Consider the following 16,070-nt stretch of genomic DNA (forward strand, 5'->3'; position numbering starts at 1 on the left):
AGAATAGCTTTGAAAAGATGGAAGCGAATTGCAGATGTAACCTACTATATATCAGAGTTTCCCAAATAGAGTTGCAAACTCCCCAGGCGGCAGATATAACGTGAAAAAGTGCTGGATCATCACCGGATGGTCTCCAGGTAGTCAGGACCAGCAGTAAACATGCGTGGAATACAAATCCTACAACTGTTAAGCAAAGCACCGTATATTATCCTTGATATTATATTATCGTAAAAATAGATGTTTGTTGATACGAAATGAATTTTTGCTTCAGTTCTTTTACGACTATTTCATCTATTGAGTCTCTTACTCACCTACTACGAAATATCTTTTAATGTGCCTTAGTAACATTGATAGAGTAACACCAGCGAGGGCTTGTAAAGAGGCTAGGGCTAAAAAACTGATGGTTACTGTCTTAGCTCCCCCCAGGGTACAGACTACATATGCCTGTTAAAAAATGATCAAACATTCGAAATTAATATCTACAGTCTGATGTCAAAAATTTAAAACGTCTGTAAAAGTTCGAAAAAAAAGTTCTCTAGTTTCAGTAGTAAAAGGAGATTTTTCGAATGAGATCTTGTATTATACTCACTTCTATAAAATCGGCATAGATGAAACCCTGTTCAAGTCCGATAAAAAGCGTTAATGGCGCAGCCAGCTGTAGCTTAGGATCTAGAAACGCAGCTTTCACAGACTGCAGGATATTTTGCATGCTGTGCTTTTCGTTTACACTCTGCGGTTCCTTCATCCTAGAGTCGAGGAAAGCGCACGATATACTTAAGCCTAAGACAGCAAGACCTAGCCATATGCTGACCAATATTTTCGATGCACCAGACGGCAACGTAGGCGAATAAATTGTGCCATTGTATTGATAGGTTTCCTCTGGACAGTACTCCGCTCCGCACATGTCGTTCTCACTGCTCGCTATATTCAGAGGCTCGCTATATTCAGAGTCTGTTAGTTTTACAAGTATGGCAGCGATTAAGCAACCTAAAAAAGACATATATATATATAAAACTACACTCGTATCGTTAGTTCAAGTCACGGATATTCCTGGGATTTCCTTACCCAGTGCGAGACCTATGTCTTCCGCTAATTTGATTCCTCGATTAAGTCTCCTCAGAAGGCACTCGCGTCTTGTTTCATCAGGATCCTCGGGATCGACGCACACCAGAGCCAAACTCGTCGCTGAGACATTCACGTGCGAAACTCTCGCTATGAAATTTGGGCTCATACAAGCACCGAGCATCGCGTAACTAGGTAACAGTATGTACCTGTTGACGAATAAATGAAGTGAGTACTTCTTTCAACATTCGTAACAAACAAAATGTTTTATTAAACATCTCTGTGAGTGAGTTACTGTGACTGAGACAGACAATTACAGGATTATTACAAGTTACAAGTTACCTATTCTCGATTAATGACACGAACCATTTCGGATATAAATGTAACCCGACGAAAACGGTGGTGGCCATGTGGCTAGTGCTTATTGCGAGGTTCGTCCCGAATCTCTGGACGAGAATTGGCGCGAAACAGCTGGTGATGGTCGCGATCGCGTAGAGCAGGGCGAGCAACATCGGTCCCAGATGAGGATTGAAGGTACCGAGTCCAGCTTGCAACGGGAACATTGGCAGCGTAGCGGCTGAACAGCTCGCGTGTCCTAGCAGAAGGGCGGCGCAGTGCCTCAGAATCGCTTTCTTCGGCGGCCTGGGACCGGAAGGAGCCGCCCTCACGGCGGCGATCAATCGACGAACCGAGGACGCTCCTGCCGACGAGTTCATCGAGTCTCGTCGACGCCATGACAATGCAGATGTTCTCGTCGACCGACAGGAGATGGGTGAGTATGTCGCCATGTGCTGTACGTCAGGATTTTGACAAGTTTAGTAATAACCAGACGTAGCCAATTGACGTTATAGTTTTGTATTTATATATGTATATACTAGAATACTGTAACTTTACTATAGTACTTATATTAACCCTGTTGCTCTCCTTGCTTCTTCTTCTGATATCCTCCTTCCAAATTTTGAGATGCTTTCGTTAACAAAATACACACAAGGCATTAGAAAGAGGTGAAGTGCGAACAACATCGAACATCAAAGATCGTGCGGAACCAAGGGGAACAGCAGGGTTGAGTATATACACATACATACATATATGTGGCTCGTGTCATGCTTCAGGTATTTACCTCTAGCATAGCATCATTGTCCCACAAGGTGTGATGATGACCACTGCTTCTAGCGCGTCTATGTGTGTGTGCTAAAGGCGGAGGCTGAGCTGGCAGTCGTATGGGTCCTAAACCACCGATCGGTGCCGGTCTGTAAGCAGGACTCTCGAGTTTGTCCTTCGACAACTCGTGAAGATTTGGCAGCGAGCCCATGACGATCCGATTTCTCGTTCCTTTTCTTTCTCTCTTTCTTTCCTTTTTTTTCCACTCCGTTTTCCTATCACCCCGTTCGATTTATCTCTTTAAAATCGCTTCAACATCCTTTCGATTCCGCGGAGAATCATTGCCAAGGAAACGCGCGATCGTTACCATCGTTGGAATTCCTTCTTTTGCCTCCTTCTGCCTTCCATTCCTACCTCCGTCTGAGAAAAATAAAGAATTTTGCTGGATCATTTGAAACGAAAGCATTTGAATAAATACGCATACTTCTCCTGAAACGCATAAGTTAAACGGTATTTGAAGCGGGAGCTTTAAAAATAGCTTCGTTCTTCAGTTTTATTTAAAAAAAAAAGAAAAAAAAATTCTACCAATTTGTTAGATTTTGAAAAGATCAACAGATATCTTAACGTCTGAAGAATCAATTTTTTTCACGCGATCTTCCACGTTTCTCGTTTCGTGGCGATATCCCGCAATCACGGGAATTTTGCATGATTGATCTGGCAATTCTCGGAGTGCAGTATCGTCAATTATGTAAGGAGAAGAGCCGAGAGAAGACGGAAAGATGAAACGAACGGAGACAGAAATCCTGTAGAGTCGCTAACGGAACCTTGAACGAGAACTTACGACGGAGGAACTGTTAGTATAATGAGCGTATCCCGTGGTAACCTTGATATATCGGTTCGTGGAAGGATTTCGACCAATCGTTCGTCGTTCGATGGCGCGTTCGTCGACGGCTATTAGATCGAAAATGCAAAACGATGCAAATCGCGTGATCGGATCGATAGATCTGACTCATGTATCGCACGTTTGTTGAAAGACAATTTTTCGTCGATTTTTTACTTCTTTCGACAACTTATTACTATTCTTTTTGCAAAATGTATTAAATAAGGAGATATTCATCAACTTTTAAGACAAAGAGAAAGAAGACAATTACAGACGTCATTTATTAATTTGTGGTTTGGCTATTTTATTAATAAAAGTGTCTATTTTATGTAATGTGACGATTAAAAAATTTCAGCTATTGCAATAAAGTTGTCTATATTTATATTGCCAATAAAATCAATAATTCACGTCTGTTGTCGACGAGGTGCAATGTAAAACAATTCTATTGATTTCGTTGTTCTATGTACTGGTAATAAAAACTGTGCACATCAACGAGATGAGAAACATCGTGCAATTATTATGTTACATTAGGTTCTTTTTAAAAAGAGTATACATTTAAATTCATAGGGATAGGGAATGATGATATTACTCACATAAACAACATTCAAATCCATCAAAGTATTAAAATACAGAAAATGATAGTCAATCTCTCGTACGTTAAATCGAAAAATCATTGAAATCACTTGTAGGGGATATACAGAGAAAATCGGGGAAAAAGAAGTAAAAATCTGATTAAACATACTTCTCCTCAACTGTGTTGTTGTACCATCGACCACCGTTCTCCATGGTCCTTCACTTACAAATGAATCAGCAGCTGGACCCGTCTCAGACTCATCTTTAATCCTCAACGCTAAATATCAATGCTCTTCCACCGTAAAGTCAGAAATCCAGTCCAAAAACCACTTGTCTCCTCTAAACACATACACCTCGACTATCCACTTAATCTTCTCCATAAAAATATTATGACGAGTATCGAGATATTCCAGGTTTTCACTGTACGTACTTATATCACTTTTGCTGCGTATCTGTTGCGACGATCGACAACCACGTTAACATGAGAAACCGGTACCATCGAGTGAGTGCCGACCGGACAAATCGTTGAGATCAGATACTGTGTTTACGCATTAACTGAATCAACACCGTCAATCGTTAAAACTTCTTTATAATCTTCGATTCTTTTTTTCTTCTTTTAATTATCCACATTGTAACAACAATTTCTATTCCTTAGTATATTTCTTTTAGTAACACGTAGTAATATTTCTTTCTCTTCGACAAGAACCTTCGAACAAGAAAAATTTTTTGGTGTTCAATTTCCAAAAATAATGAAAATCCTCGGGTTTATTTTCCCGACATTAACGCGAGAGACTTCAATTCACGACAGAGAATTAATTGAAATTTAAATCATTAAATATACTCTGCGATTGCAATCCGTGTTATTCCCTATACAAGACAACACTAAACAAGAAATCCTCGATCGCACTTACGATGGAGTCCTGAGGACGAGTGATCTTCGATCTTTTGGCGCTGTTAATTCCGCGAACACGTGTTTAATTGTTGAAAATTAATTTACGATTGTATACCAGAGTATCGTTTAAAGGTGGTGATTTATCGTATTCACCATGAATAATATCCAGCGTGAAGGAATTGCGGTATTATTCGTTCGAGGGAAAGTACAACAACGGAGCACGAAACTCACCCCTCGGCTCGACTCGGTGTCGCTCGCCGTCGTTCGTTCTCCCTTGGTTCTCGGTGTTCTCTTCGATATGGTCGATAACAGGGAGAGTGCGTACTGCATCCTTCCGTTTCTCTCGGCTCTCCTGCGAATCTCGAAGCGACAGAGCCGCGGGAACGAGTGTTCTACAGGAATTCGATTACGTGTCACGAGGTGGAGAACGCGTGGTATGCCAGGTTGCACGGCTACTTACACCCTTCCTTCGTTGACTGACGGCACTAATATTAGAATATTATTGGAAAATAAGGCGCCCGATAACATTCCTTGGGAGGAATGATAAACTGAGAAATGCAAACGAGCTTGTTTCTAATGGATCTAAGGGATTTTCTCTTACGAACAATTTACGATTGATCCGTGGTACGTACAACGCACGTAAAAAAAAAATTTCAAGACTAAGGGATACACGTGTCTTTTACACGGGGCTAGACGACAGCGGCAAAGTGCATCCAACTTTCATTACACGCTAATTCTATGTAATTGGTTCAATTTGAGAACTGAAACTTTCCAACGAGATAAATGTGGTACCGCTTTCACGTTCTTTTTATATCCAGAATGAACGAAGAGAGATCGATCGTTACCGCTGCGCCTACGTTTCATAAATTTTCAATAACGCCTTGAATCTCACTTATTACCATCTAAATATTATGACTGTCATAGCAGAACTCGATTTGTAATTTAAAATATCACAACTTCGCTAATTTCGCTCCTTGAAAATAGATTACGTTCATCTGATCGTAAACGATCGATGGAAAAAAATAATAAACAACAAAACAGTCGCTAGAAATTTTTAACATCTCTAAAATCTTCAACTTAACCGAGTCGCTGAATAACGCTGACAAGATGTTCAGTCCAAGTTTTCATAAAATTTTCACGCCTTTGATGCCATCTCAGTTCGTTTCCAATAAGTTTATTTATAAATAATATTTCTTTAGCAGTTAGCTCCTTGCCTAGCCTTTTTTTTTACTCTTTCCTTTTTACGATAATATTATAGTCTATGTTGCGCCACTTTTTCCTATAATTGTACGATAATGTTATTTTTTGTTTTCTTTTTTTGTAAGTAACGTTCAAATCGAAATGAAGTGAACATGTTTGATGAACGGTACCTCATAATCGTTAATTCGTTCAAAATGTTAACGTTTATTCAACTATGGAATCGAGTCCTTTCGATTTAGCTCAATGCCAGTTAGTTTCCGTTCGAACGACACAACGCTGCGAACAATTTGACCCGAATGTGTATTTCGTGGCTATTGATCTTCGATACTCTGGATATTCTGATGTGAAACAGAATGAGGAATAAATTATGGACTTGGCAGAAGACAAACTGGGAATATTTGAAATCATTTAAATGACATTGCCGAGAACAGTAAAGTTTTCTGATTTGAAAGAGAAAATTATCTAAATAACGAATAATTATTCAATAGCGAAACAATTGTTTCTCCTTTCGACGTTAAGGTATAATTCAGTCTCAAAATAAAATGCAAAGTTTTGACGTGGACAAAGTTTAGTTAACATTAAAAGTGTATGTATTGAATCTCAGAAATGTTCTGTTAGAAAATTTCTGTATTTGAATATTTTCCTTATAACTGTGACGCTCAATGTCAATTGCAAAGAAATTCTCATGATGCGAATCAGCGTGCACGAAAATTGCAGTTTCACTTTCAGCGAGTGTTGTTAAAACAATAATACATTGTATCACATATCACGCATTTCAAGGAGAGTCTTCGAACTCCCTTTATTACATATCGCAGTGTTAACTGACACAAGAATCAGTCACGGTTAAGTATGTCAATGTTAGAACGATAATACACCACCTAGAAATCCATACATGCCGTTTTAATTGCGCAGGTTAATCACCTCGAAAATGAATATCAGGCCTTTGTCCCCTTTATTAGAAAGATAATCGCCATCGTTCAAGGACCCTACAATAATAACGTTCCATATACGATTTGTTATACAGTGAAACGATTTCGTTTCGATCCTCATTGTTCCTTTCATTCTTCCAGTGATAAAATAATAGATGTATAGCAATATTATACAATCTTTACGATCGTAGAATAGATTTTTGATTAAACGAAAGAAGGGGGAACCGAACTGTTCTAATATATTGATCGACACTCTTTCTACGACTTTTTAGAATCACGAAAAAAGTGACATTTCCTGATTTATGCAATCTCACTATAAAGTATCAAAGTATCCATTATTTTTCGACACAAGATACATTACGTTTGCAGTAGATTTTGGACTCGCGTACGGCTCCAAAGGATCAAGATACGAGTGCGATCGAACAGAAAGGACCTTGGAAATCGAAGATCAAGAGTATCGTTAACTCCCACCATAGGTAAGTATTCTCCGGTACTCTACCTGTTAATATGTACGAGCTATTGGTACCCCTTCTTCGTTAGAATCCGCGGAAGGTCCGATCCTTGGACGCTTTCTTATAAATGAAGGTTGACCGCTGGCTCGTTTCTCACATAACGCTCCATCCCTCGTACTCGGAGGGATCGTTCTCCATGTAGTACGATCAACTACGTAGTACGATCATCTTATCTTTGCTCGCCTTTGCGATTCGGCTACAAATGTATCTGTGACACCAAATTGACAGTGATCTAAAAAATTACGATTGCTTCCTCTTCTCTGTTCGAGCTTCGCGTTGGCACTTGAAAAGCTGAGAAACCAGAAGCAGAACGAGTAAGTAAATTACGTAATAAGGAATAACAAACGAGATTTTTAGTTCTCTTTTTACACTTGCTCGAAACTCAAAAATAATAATTATAGAGAAAATTAGGTTTCTTCCATTGAAATCCACTATTTATCATTTTTCGCTTTAGTCGAATTTACTTGAAATGGCCCGAATTGAACAATCCAGCTTCGATCCAACTCAACGTACTAACTTTTAATTCGAATTACCCTCCTTTGCGATTCCCTCCGTCAGTAGAAATCGATTAAACGATTCTCAAAGAGTTCTTCGAAGCAGAAACACTTTGACGTTGTGAAAAATTCTATCGCAACAATGATAGTTATTAAAAGACACTAACAAAAGCTTCTACGTACGATTACGTATAGACGAACACGACCGACTTTGCATTCCGGAACTCATTCCAAACGATACGACTCACGCACGGATTTCTGTTTCGTATCTCAGATTTTCTCTGCGTTGAATTTTCTTAAAAATTTGTTTTCATAAACGAACTGTCGAACAACGACAGTTTTATCATTCTTGATTTAGAATTTCTCTTACTTTTGACTTGAATTACGACTCATGGTGTGTACCGAGATACCATGTGTATATAAATATATATAATGAACGTTTGGTGGTTCGAACCGCAATTCCAACAGTGGTTTTACGTTATTTACGCAACGACCGTAAACAGATCTAACCAGCGTGTGTCGTTAAATAACTATCATTTAAATTATATTTCCTGAATCAGCGTTTGTCATATCTGTTTTCACTATCGCGTCGACAACCGTAAGTGGTTCACGCTTCAATGAACACAACAACAAAAAAATTGACAATACTAATTAAACGAGACTTTATCTTACTCGCCCTTAAATACCCGTATTTCTAACAATTAACACCATTTGCCTTGCAATGTAAGATCAACGTCCAATTTGACATCAACAAGTTAATCAGTTTGGAATTAGCCGCCCTAGTTTAAAGATTATTTCCAAGCTTCGTACGAACAAATTCTATTCCATATTTTTAACTTACTTTTTCATCCCCTTGTTTTATTGATCGTACTGACTGAGACACCCCGTGTGTAGAAACACGCCTTCGTCCGTCGACAATATACTCGTTAATTCAATCAATAATCGCCCACAGCATTCATCACATCTATGGATAATAATCAGACTAATAATAGGATTGATCATTATCCAACTCATTATGAATACCAAGTAACTTTGTATTTCTCAAGGATCGTGGCAGGTGTTTTTAATCGAGAGGGCCCGCTAATCGATGTCCAATCAACATCCACGACCGTCGGGTATACGCCCATAAAAGCTCGTTCAGCCTCCAATTTACCATCGGTCAATAATTATAGGGAATTATACTGCGTCGTCATCGTGCCCGCTGTTGCTCTTGTTTCTTATCTCTCTCAGAGTTCCCCTTCACAATACGAGCCTACGTTCGCACAGGAGAAAAAAAAANAAAAAAAAAAAAAAACTAAAATGCGCAAATATAAAATAATTTTAATGGAAGCTTTCTCTGTGGTCTTTCTTTGATTGTTTAAATTATTACAAAATAAAATAAAGGTACCTAACAAATTCAAAATTTGAGCTCGTCTTAAAGTGAAATGCAAAAAATTCACTGTTAATAACTTATTCTCGAATTTTGCTTCGCCCCAGAATATCAAATTGCCCCTCTATGGGCCCCACGTTGGGCATCACGGGCTTAGGAGGCGATCGAATTAGAATGAACTATTGGAATATGTTTGTTTCACAGTTGCCTGTCTCTGGAACTTAATGGGTCCCGCTATTGTGAATGGAACTACAACGGCCTTGGTCTCGACTATCAAATCCTAGCAGGACCGAGTTTCATCGCCGTGTTCACGATTGTTGGCGTTGCTCTAGGTATCGCGGCTGACAAGTATAACAGGTGATATTTTTGCTAATAACGATAACGATACAGACAGAAGAAGACAGAAGGTCCTTAACTTGAGAAAAATAAAGATAGAGTTGAAACTGAAGACTTGAAAATTCATGATTTTTATGAAACTAACTCTACTTTGGACATTTTATTCGGATCTTGAAATATTTAGAATTTTCTACGTTTTCTGAGAAAAATCATTTAAACGTTAAACTAAAATCGGTTAATCGTATGATATAACATACAAAAGACTCTGATAAATGAGTAGTATTGTGAGTAGTATTTGTCTTATTTTAAACCACAGAATCTCTCTCTGACTTTGCTTGTATAATTCAGAAATTATAGTCCACCGTGTACGTACGCAATGAACGTATTAAATCGCATAATCAGTGACATACCGTTCCAGCAGATATATCAACGTTGTCACGACTAGTTTCGTCATTGGCCTTGCTACGCTACGCTTGACACCCTAGCTATGAATACAAGCGTTACTACTACTACTACTACTACTACTATCCTTTACTTTAGAAAAAATATTAAATATTATATACCGTTAGAGTAATGCTAGATGTGTTATTATGCGATCGCTTTTTTTGTTTTATTACGCGACACAGATTCTTGGAATATAATCGAAGCGTGATGTTGCAAAAACAAGTCAGACTGATTTGAATGTTGAATGATACCAAAAATTTACTGTTATTTGCAGAGTGAAACTATTAACTGTATGCACGCTGATATTCAGCATCGCCATAGTTTTAATGGGAGCAGTTGGAGAGTATTGGCAGCTAGTCATTCTGCGTATGATTCTAGCAGCAGGGTGAGCTTTGCAAGTGCAATTTTAAAGAGCAATTTAATTTTACGAAAGAAATCTACGAACTAGCGCGTAATTTGATTCACTGACTCGTTTCACGCAGGGAAGCAGGATGCAATCCCTTGGCTACGGGTTTGCTCTCCGACTGGTTCCCAGAGAAACAACGGGGACTCGTCATGTCGATTTTCAATTGGGGCATTTACGGTGGTTACGGCATTGCCTTCCCCGTGGGTCGTTACATTCCAGGATTAAACATTGGAAATCTGGTACGTACGACCGACCCACGCGTCTGCAGTTCAAATCAACAGCAATAACTTTATCTGTTTTCTCTATCGTCAGAGGTATGTTGTTTACCACTCCAGAATTATCTTTATCATTTTTAGGGATGGAGAGCATGCTACTACGGAGCTGGTATAATCGGGCTGATTATGGCCGCTCTCACTTTCACCCTTTCCGAACCGGAGAGAAAGACAATCGGCGAGGAAGGGGCGAGTACTAGTGGAAAAAAAACAGGCATTTGGAAAGTAATCCTACAACCGAGGGTTATACTGTTATGCATAGCTGCCAGCATCAGACATTGCGGTAAAGGGCCAATAACCTTGACGCAAAGGATTGAAAAGTACATTCTGAGGGTACATTAGCGTCTACCAGTCTGGTTTACTCCAGTCAAATTTCTATTCCTGACAATTCATTCGTTTCCTTTAATTTCGTTTCATTTCGTTATTATTGGCAAATTGTGCGAAGTAAATTTTTTTCGTATTTTATATCCTTTATATACTATGCACGGAATCTAAAGCTCCTTCTTTTGATTGTTAAAAAAAAAAAAAAAAAAAAAAAACGTTTAAGCAACTTTTTACTCGGGTCCCTATTCGGAAAGATCCAACTTTACTTATCAATGTGTGACGCTTGTGTTTTAAACGATTTTTAAATGTATGCTTTCAACGAAGCACACTTTCTCTTTTAAACTACCTTCGAGGTATTCTTTACCACCCTCTTTAGAGCATCTCGTCTATAACTTGAAAACTAAGGGAAACTGGAACAACAGTTGTAATAAAACTTCGCGGTATTTCTCGTCAGAAATTGCTTATTCTATCTAGACGACAGAAATACGTACGGATCACGTACAACTGACTACAATTATGGATTATATACGTATAGAGTCGTGCCGTAAACCTTGAATGCTACATTCGTTCTAAAATTATGAAACCAGATTAAACAAAACTGCTCTACGTGTCGCATAATTTCCAGTAAACTGGGCAACTAGATCTTCTTCTAATGAATAAATAAAGAAATTATTCCAGTCGAGTCCGCAATACATACGAATTAATTCTTGTCCATTTCACAATCATTCAATTTGTTCGTAACGTCATCTTCGTAACACGATTGTCTGTCTGATTAGGACACGTCTTGTTCAGGAATCCAATAGCAACCAGTTGATAACGCATGATCGTGGAACGTGCTGATATATAATATATATATATATATATATATATATATATATATGCATGTGCATATCGATTACATACCGGAATGTTCAACCGGTATAAAGTCACAACCGTGTCTCAAGTAAAATTGTAATTCCGGGCTAATTATAAGTAAAACTGTTGACGGAAGAACAAAGTACTATCCTGTTGGCGCACGTGTATACGCAGAAGCGATTTCATGCCGAGTTACGCCTACTTTCGAAGAAATATCTTTACTTTTTTTTTACTTTTTTTGCACTCGCCTGTTTCTTCCTACGTTTCCTAATGACTACCTATATAAAATCTATTTACAAGTGTTAATAGTTAGCTGCTTGATGATTGCGGCATCGTTCGCAAATACGCTATTGCGATATTTCTATTGGAATGGGATCAATATAAAATAATATATGTACACCATCAATATTAAAATAATATGTGTAAACTGATATGTACGTTATAGTGACAGCACAAAAAATTATACAAAGCAAGTAAATGATCGCGTGTTGTGTGATTTTACCTTCTCAATGACGAGCACTATGACAAATATTTGTTATTATCGTTGTTATCATATAAGAAACTTGCCTCAAGAAGTTTTCTGGTATTTATACGAATCACTGGGTGGAGTTCATGAAAAATGAATGCCACTGATGAATAACGAAACTTGATTTGGAAATGTACTGGCTGTACTAACTGACATAACTAAAGCGGAATAATTAGCTGCATATATATCTCTCGTTATTGCTTTTACAATAACCATATATTTCTTTGTGATGACCAACTACATTTTCCTATTAAACGCACTTTGTTGTTCGACGCATTATATTCTGTTTATTCATTATTATTTTCACGCATGGATATGATTATACGACAACGAATCTCTGGAAAATTAAAAAACAAATCGTGAGGAGAGAAATTTATTGTCATTCGCTTACAAATCTGATGTTAATGACTCTGGACTATTACCACGAACTGCGGAATAAACGTTATTAAAACGATAATTCTCGTTACGTCTCAATGATTTTGGTTCAAGGTGACCAAGTCGCATGGTGCGTTAGAAACCTACGGATGTATGAATTCACGTTTCCACCGAACATGTGTCACGGCAGTATAAATCGATTTATTTGCAATGGACTGGCATTTGTTTATAATGGCAAGAAATCCTACAGATGAAATAGATGTATTTTTTTTTTTTGCGCGATTAAACAGCTCTATCGAATGGCAATTAGACAAACGACTGATAAAATGGCGTAAAGAGTCACGCGTAATATTTCCTGACAGTGTAATTTTATTACCAAAAGATACATCAGATGTAGGAAATTTCAAGTTTTGTACTTTTACTTTACGCAATTATTGCGCATAGTAATCAGCCAGAGTGCAAACGTATACGAGCCTTGAATTAATAATTCCAATTTATTAGAATGTAACTGGTTGTGCCGTGTTTATGAATGCCATTTAATTTCAATTTATGAATATGAAAATCATCTCGTTAAGTCGGTATTAATTTATTTTAGCTCGAAGCTCATGACTTGCGCTAAAATTCAATTTCCCACGGGAAACTTGAAAATCACATTTTTATCGTATTCCTACTAAATAATAATCTACTTCTCACAGAAACGGTGATTCAATGTGTGCTGTATTACGCGATACGAAACTCTGTTATCGATATTAGGCATGCATACGCAGTCGAATAACGTAGAATAATGTAAACTACTCGGAGATACAATCGACAACTGCCTATCTTCCATCGAATAAATGTTAAAGAGTATGTAAACGCTCGGGAAAATAATTATCGCAGTAATCAACGCAAGATTAATACTGGGGCATTATGTAATCCACGGGTGCTCTTAACTCGTTTTACACACGTACGCGAAATTTGTCGAAAATTTGTATGCAAGTTGAATTTTGTATCAGACTAATGTGTTTCAATCGAAATGGACAGAATTATAATTCGGTAAGAAATTGATCTCGAGATACAGTGATGTGTATCGTTCAGTTTCAGCCTTTGTATTTTAGTTCCATGCACTGCAGTTAATTGTAAAATTGCAAGACTGTTTTCGTGACTTTGAGAAGAAAGCAATCAGATTTAATCTAATTTCTCGTTTCACAGAGCACAATGTTGAGCACAGTGGCTCAGAAATTGCAATTCTTGTACAAACCGTACGCGTTGGCCGTTGTTTCAGTCGGATACGTACTTGGAGAGCTAGGTCATTATTTAATTGGTAAGCGATGCAGATTCAGTTTTGCGCATTTATGCTTCCTTTTCCTTTTAATGATCCTCGTGAACTCGTTCGATCGAGCAAATACACTTGGACAGAATCACCGATACAGTCTCCTTTCGAATAAAGATCTTCCAACAGACACGACCATTCAATTAAAAATTTTCATCGACTATTTTCCTTAACTTCACCTTCGTACGCTATGCGATAAATTAATGTCTCTCCTGCGACAGCTTTGATACCGATAATTTACTTCTGCGCACATTTTCATGTAACGTGTCCACGCAACGTACACAACGGATACAACAATTAGACGTTCAACGTACAGAAACGCTCATTGTCAATGTAATTTTCTAAAGTTACATGATCAAAGTATAGAACGTTCATTGTCAATGTAATTTTCTAACACGTGTATTCAAGGTGTCACGAGCAAGGCGACAGCGGAGGATTTGCACTATGGCGACATTTCCTGTCAATTAAACTCGACCACGTTATCCATCGTGGATTTACCCATTCAGTGTGAAAAGGCCAAAAATGAAAGTTTGTGAGTATCTCGATTTTTTCTTTCGGTTAATTTACGTTACTCTAGTATTTAACATAAATAAAGTAATAAACATTCGAAACGAACGTTCGTTCATTTTTACGAGCCACTGTATAGATGTACGTTCGAGTAAATGCGTTCACGAACTCGTATGCCAGTGTTTCCCAACCTTTTTTTCCACCATGCTTCATCCTTGCGACACATAATTCTTACTACTCGAAAAGTGAATTTTTTGATGTGAAGGAAGCCTGAAAAGCCATTAACTTCAAAGTCTAAACAAGCTTTCAAAGAACGTGACATCCATGAAAGAAAAAGAATAAAAGAACGAAAGGACAATTACAATTGAAAGAATCACTAAGAAATTGTTAAAAAAAAAAAAAAATAATAAAATGAAGTAACACGATAAACAGCAAATAAAGTTTCAAAACATGTAAGAAAAAAAAAAAAAAAACTAAAATGCGCAAATATAAAATAATTTTAATGGAAGCTTTCTCTGTGGTCTTTCTTTGATTGTTTANTTTTGATTTTTAAAAAAAAAAAAAAAAAAAAAGAAATTCTCTCACTTCCAGGTGGAATGTGTTTCGCGTACAACTGCGATCTCTATTACAGAGATTACTTCCCCGATTATGACCTAGGCTGGTGGCTTTTCGCGGTGACTATAGTGATCGGTAGCATCGGCGTTGTGGTCGGCGGTGTAATTAGCGACAAATTCGTGGCGAAAATGGGCATTAGGTCGCGTGTGGCTGTTCTAGCTATCAGCCAAATCATCGCCACGCCGTTTGCATTTAGCTCGGTGTACTTTAATCCCTTATGGGCTATGATTACCCTTGGAATTTCGTATTTCTTTGGTAAGTAAATTAATTTAGCTACAGCTTTATGGCTAAGTTGTATTTTAATTGGCCACTCTAGTAACAATTCACTTTATGGAAAAATTGATTTTCTTGAACTGAAATACGAATCTCATTTCCTTTGCAGCCGAAATGTGGTTTGGAATTGTCTTCGCAGTGGTCGTGGAAATAGTTCCCCTGCATTTCAGATCAACCACTATCGGCGCTTTCTTGTTCGTGATGAACAACATCGGTGGAAATCTACCAATATTGGTCGAACCAACCAGAAGGGCCATTGGATTCCGAGAATCTCTTTATATTTTTTACGCCGGTTTCTACGGCCTTAGTAAGTATTCCCAAGCGATTAATTTTTACGTATCAATCTACAGCAGACAGTTAATTAACTTTTGATCCTGACTTATACTTCCTTCTAGGTTCTATTCTCTTCTTTTCGACCATGTTCTTCATGGACGGAGCTGTTAAAGAACAACCAAAACCGGAAATTAGCAAAATACCAGAATCCGGATACGATAACAGCACATTCACTAACGACGAAGGACGAGTATCAACATTGGAACTTCCTCGATTATATCCTCCACCACCACCACATCGTTTTGAAAATTCTAGGTTATAAACGATTATAACTTTCAGAGATTCTTTGTAAATAGTATCAGGATCGAAGTTAGATATATCCATTGTAATAAGTCGCATCGAGTAGATTACAAAAATAGTAAATCGACGAATCGATGTTTTGTATATTTTTTAATTCTTGAAACAAGTATTTGTTACGATTAACAAATATGTGAAAATTAGTTATTAAATATCTTTAAAAATGATAATGATACTTGACTA

General features: G+C 37.7%; 2 protein-coding genes across 7 annotated transcripts in view; one reads left to right on the forward strand and one right to left on the reverse strand.

The window, feature by feature from the left end:
* LOC122528734 (protein unc-93 homolog A) overlaps positions 1–4,912 on the reverse strand; it is a 6,170-nt gene extending 1,258 nt beyond the window's left edge. Inside the window, exons 1-9 of one of the 6 annotated variants that reach the window (XM_043654167.1) lie at positions 4,740–4,912; positions 3,786–4,322; positions 2,183–2,583; positions 1,957–2,028; positions 1,429–1,853; positions 1,066–1,271; positions 590–987; positions 312–444; positions 46–183 (exon numbers count right to left, since the gene is read on the reverse strand). In XM_043654167.1, the coding sequence (XP_043510102.1) occupies positions 46–183; positions 312–444; positions 590–987; positions 1,066–1,271; positions 1,429–1,853; positions 1,957–2,028; positions 2,183–2,374 (1,564 nt within the window). In that variant the 5' untranslated portion in view covers positions 2,375–2,583; positions 3,786–4,322; positions 4,740–4,912. Of the gene's footprint in view, positions 1–45; positions 184–311; positions 445–589; positions 988–1,065; positions 1,272–1,428; positions 1,854–1,956; positions 2,029–2,182; positions 2,584–3,785; positions 4,323–4,739 lie in introns of those variants that run through there. The other 5 variants (XM_043654168.1, XM_043654171.1, XM_043654169.1 and 2 more) reach the window with 5 other exon arrangements.
* A 4,278-nt stretch (positions 4,913–9,190) lies between these two features.
* Positions 9,191–16,057, forward strand: LOC122528703 (putative metabolite transport protein HI_1104; the record flags this gene model as incomplete). Its single annotated transcript, XM_043654092.1, has 7 exons — positions 9,191–9,369; positions 10,067–10,177; positions 10,275–10,437; positions 10,555–10,753; positions 14,961–15,239; positions 15,367–15,564; positions 15,653–16,057. Coding segments are annotated over 7 exons (1,329 nt in total), but the record flags the coding sequence as incomplete, so codon positions are not given.
* Between the last annotated feature and the right edge of the window lie 13 nt (positions 16,058–16,070).

Source organism: Frieseomelitta varia, unplaced genomic scaffold (genome assembly GCF_011392965.1).
Source record: "Frieseomelitta varia isolate USP_RPSP 00005682 unplaced genomic scaffold, Fvar_1.2 scaffold_255, whole genome shotgun sequence".
Taxonomy (NCBI): domain Eukaryota; kingdom Metazoa; phylum Arthropoda; class Insecta; order Hymenoptera; family Apidae; genus Frieseomelitta; species Frieseomelitta varia.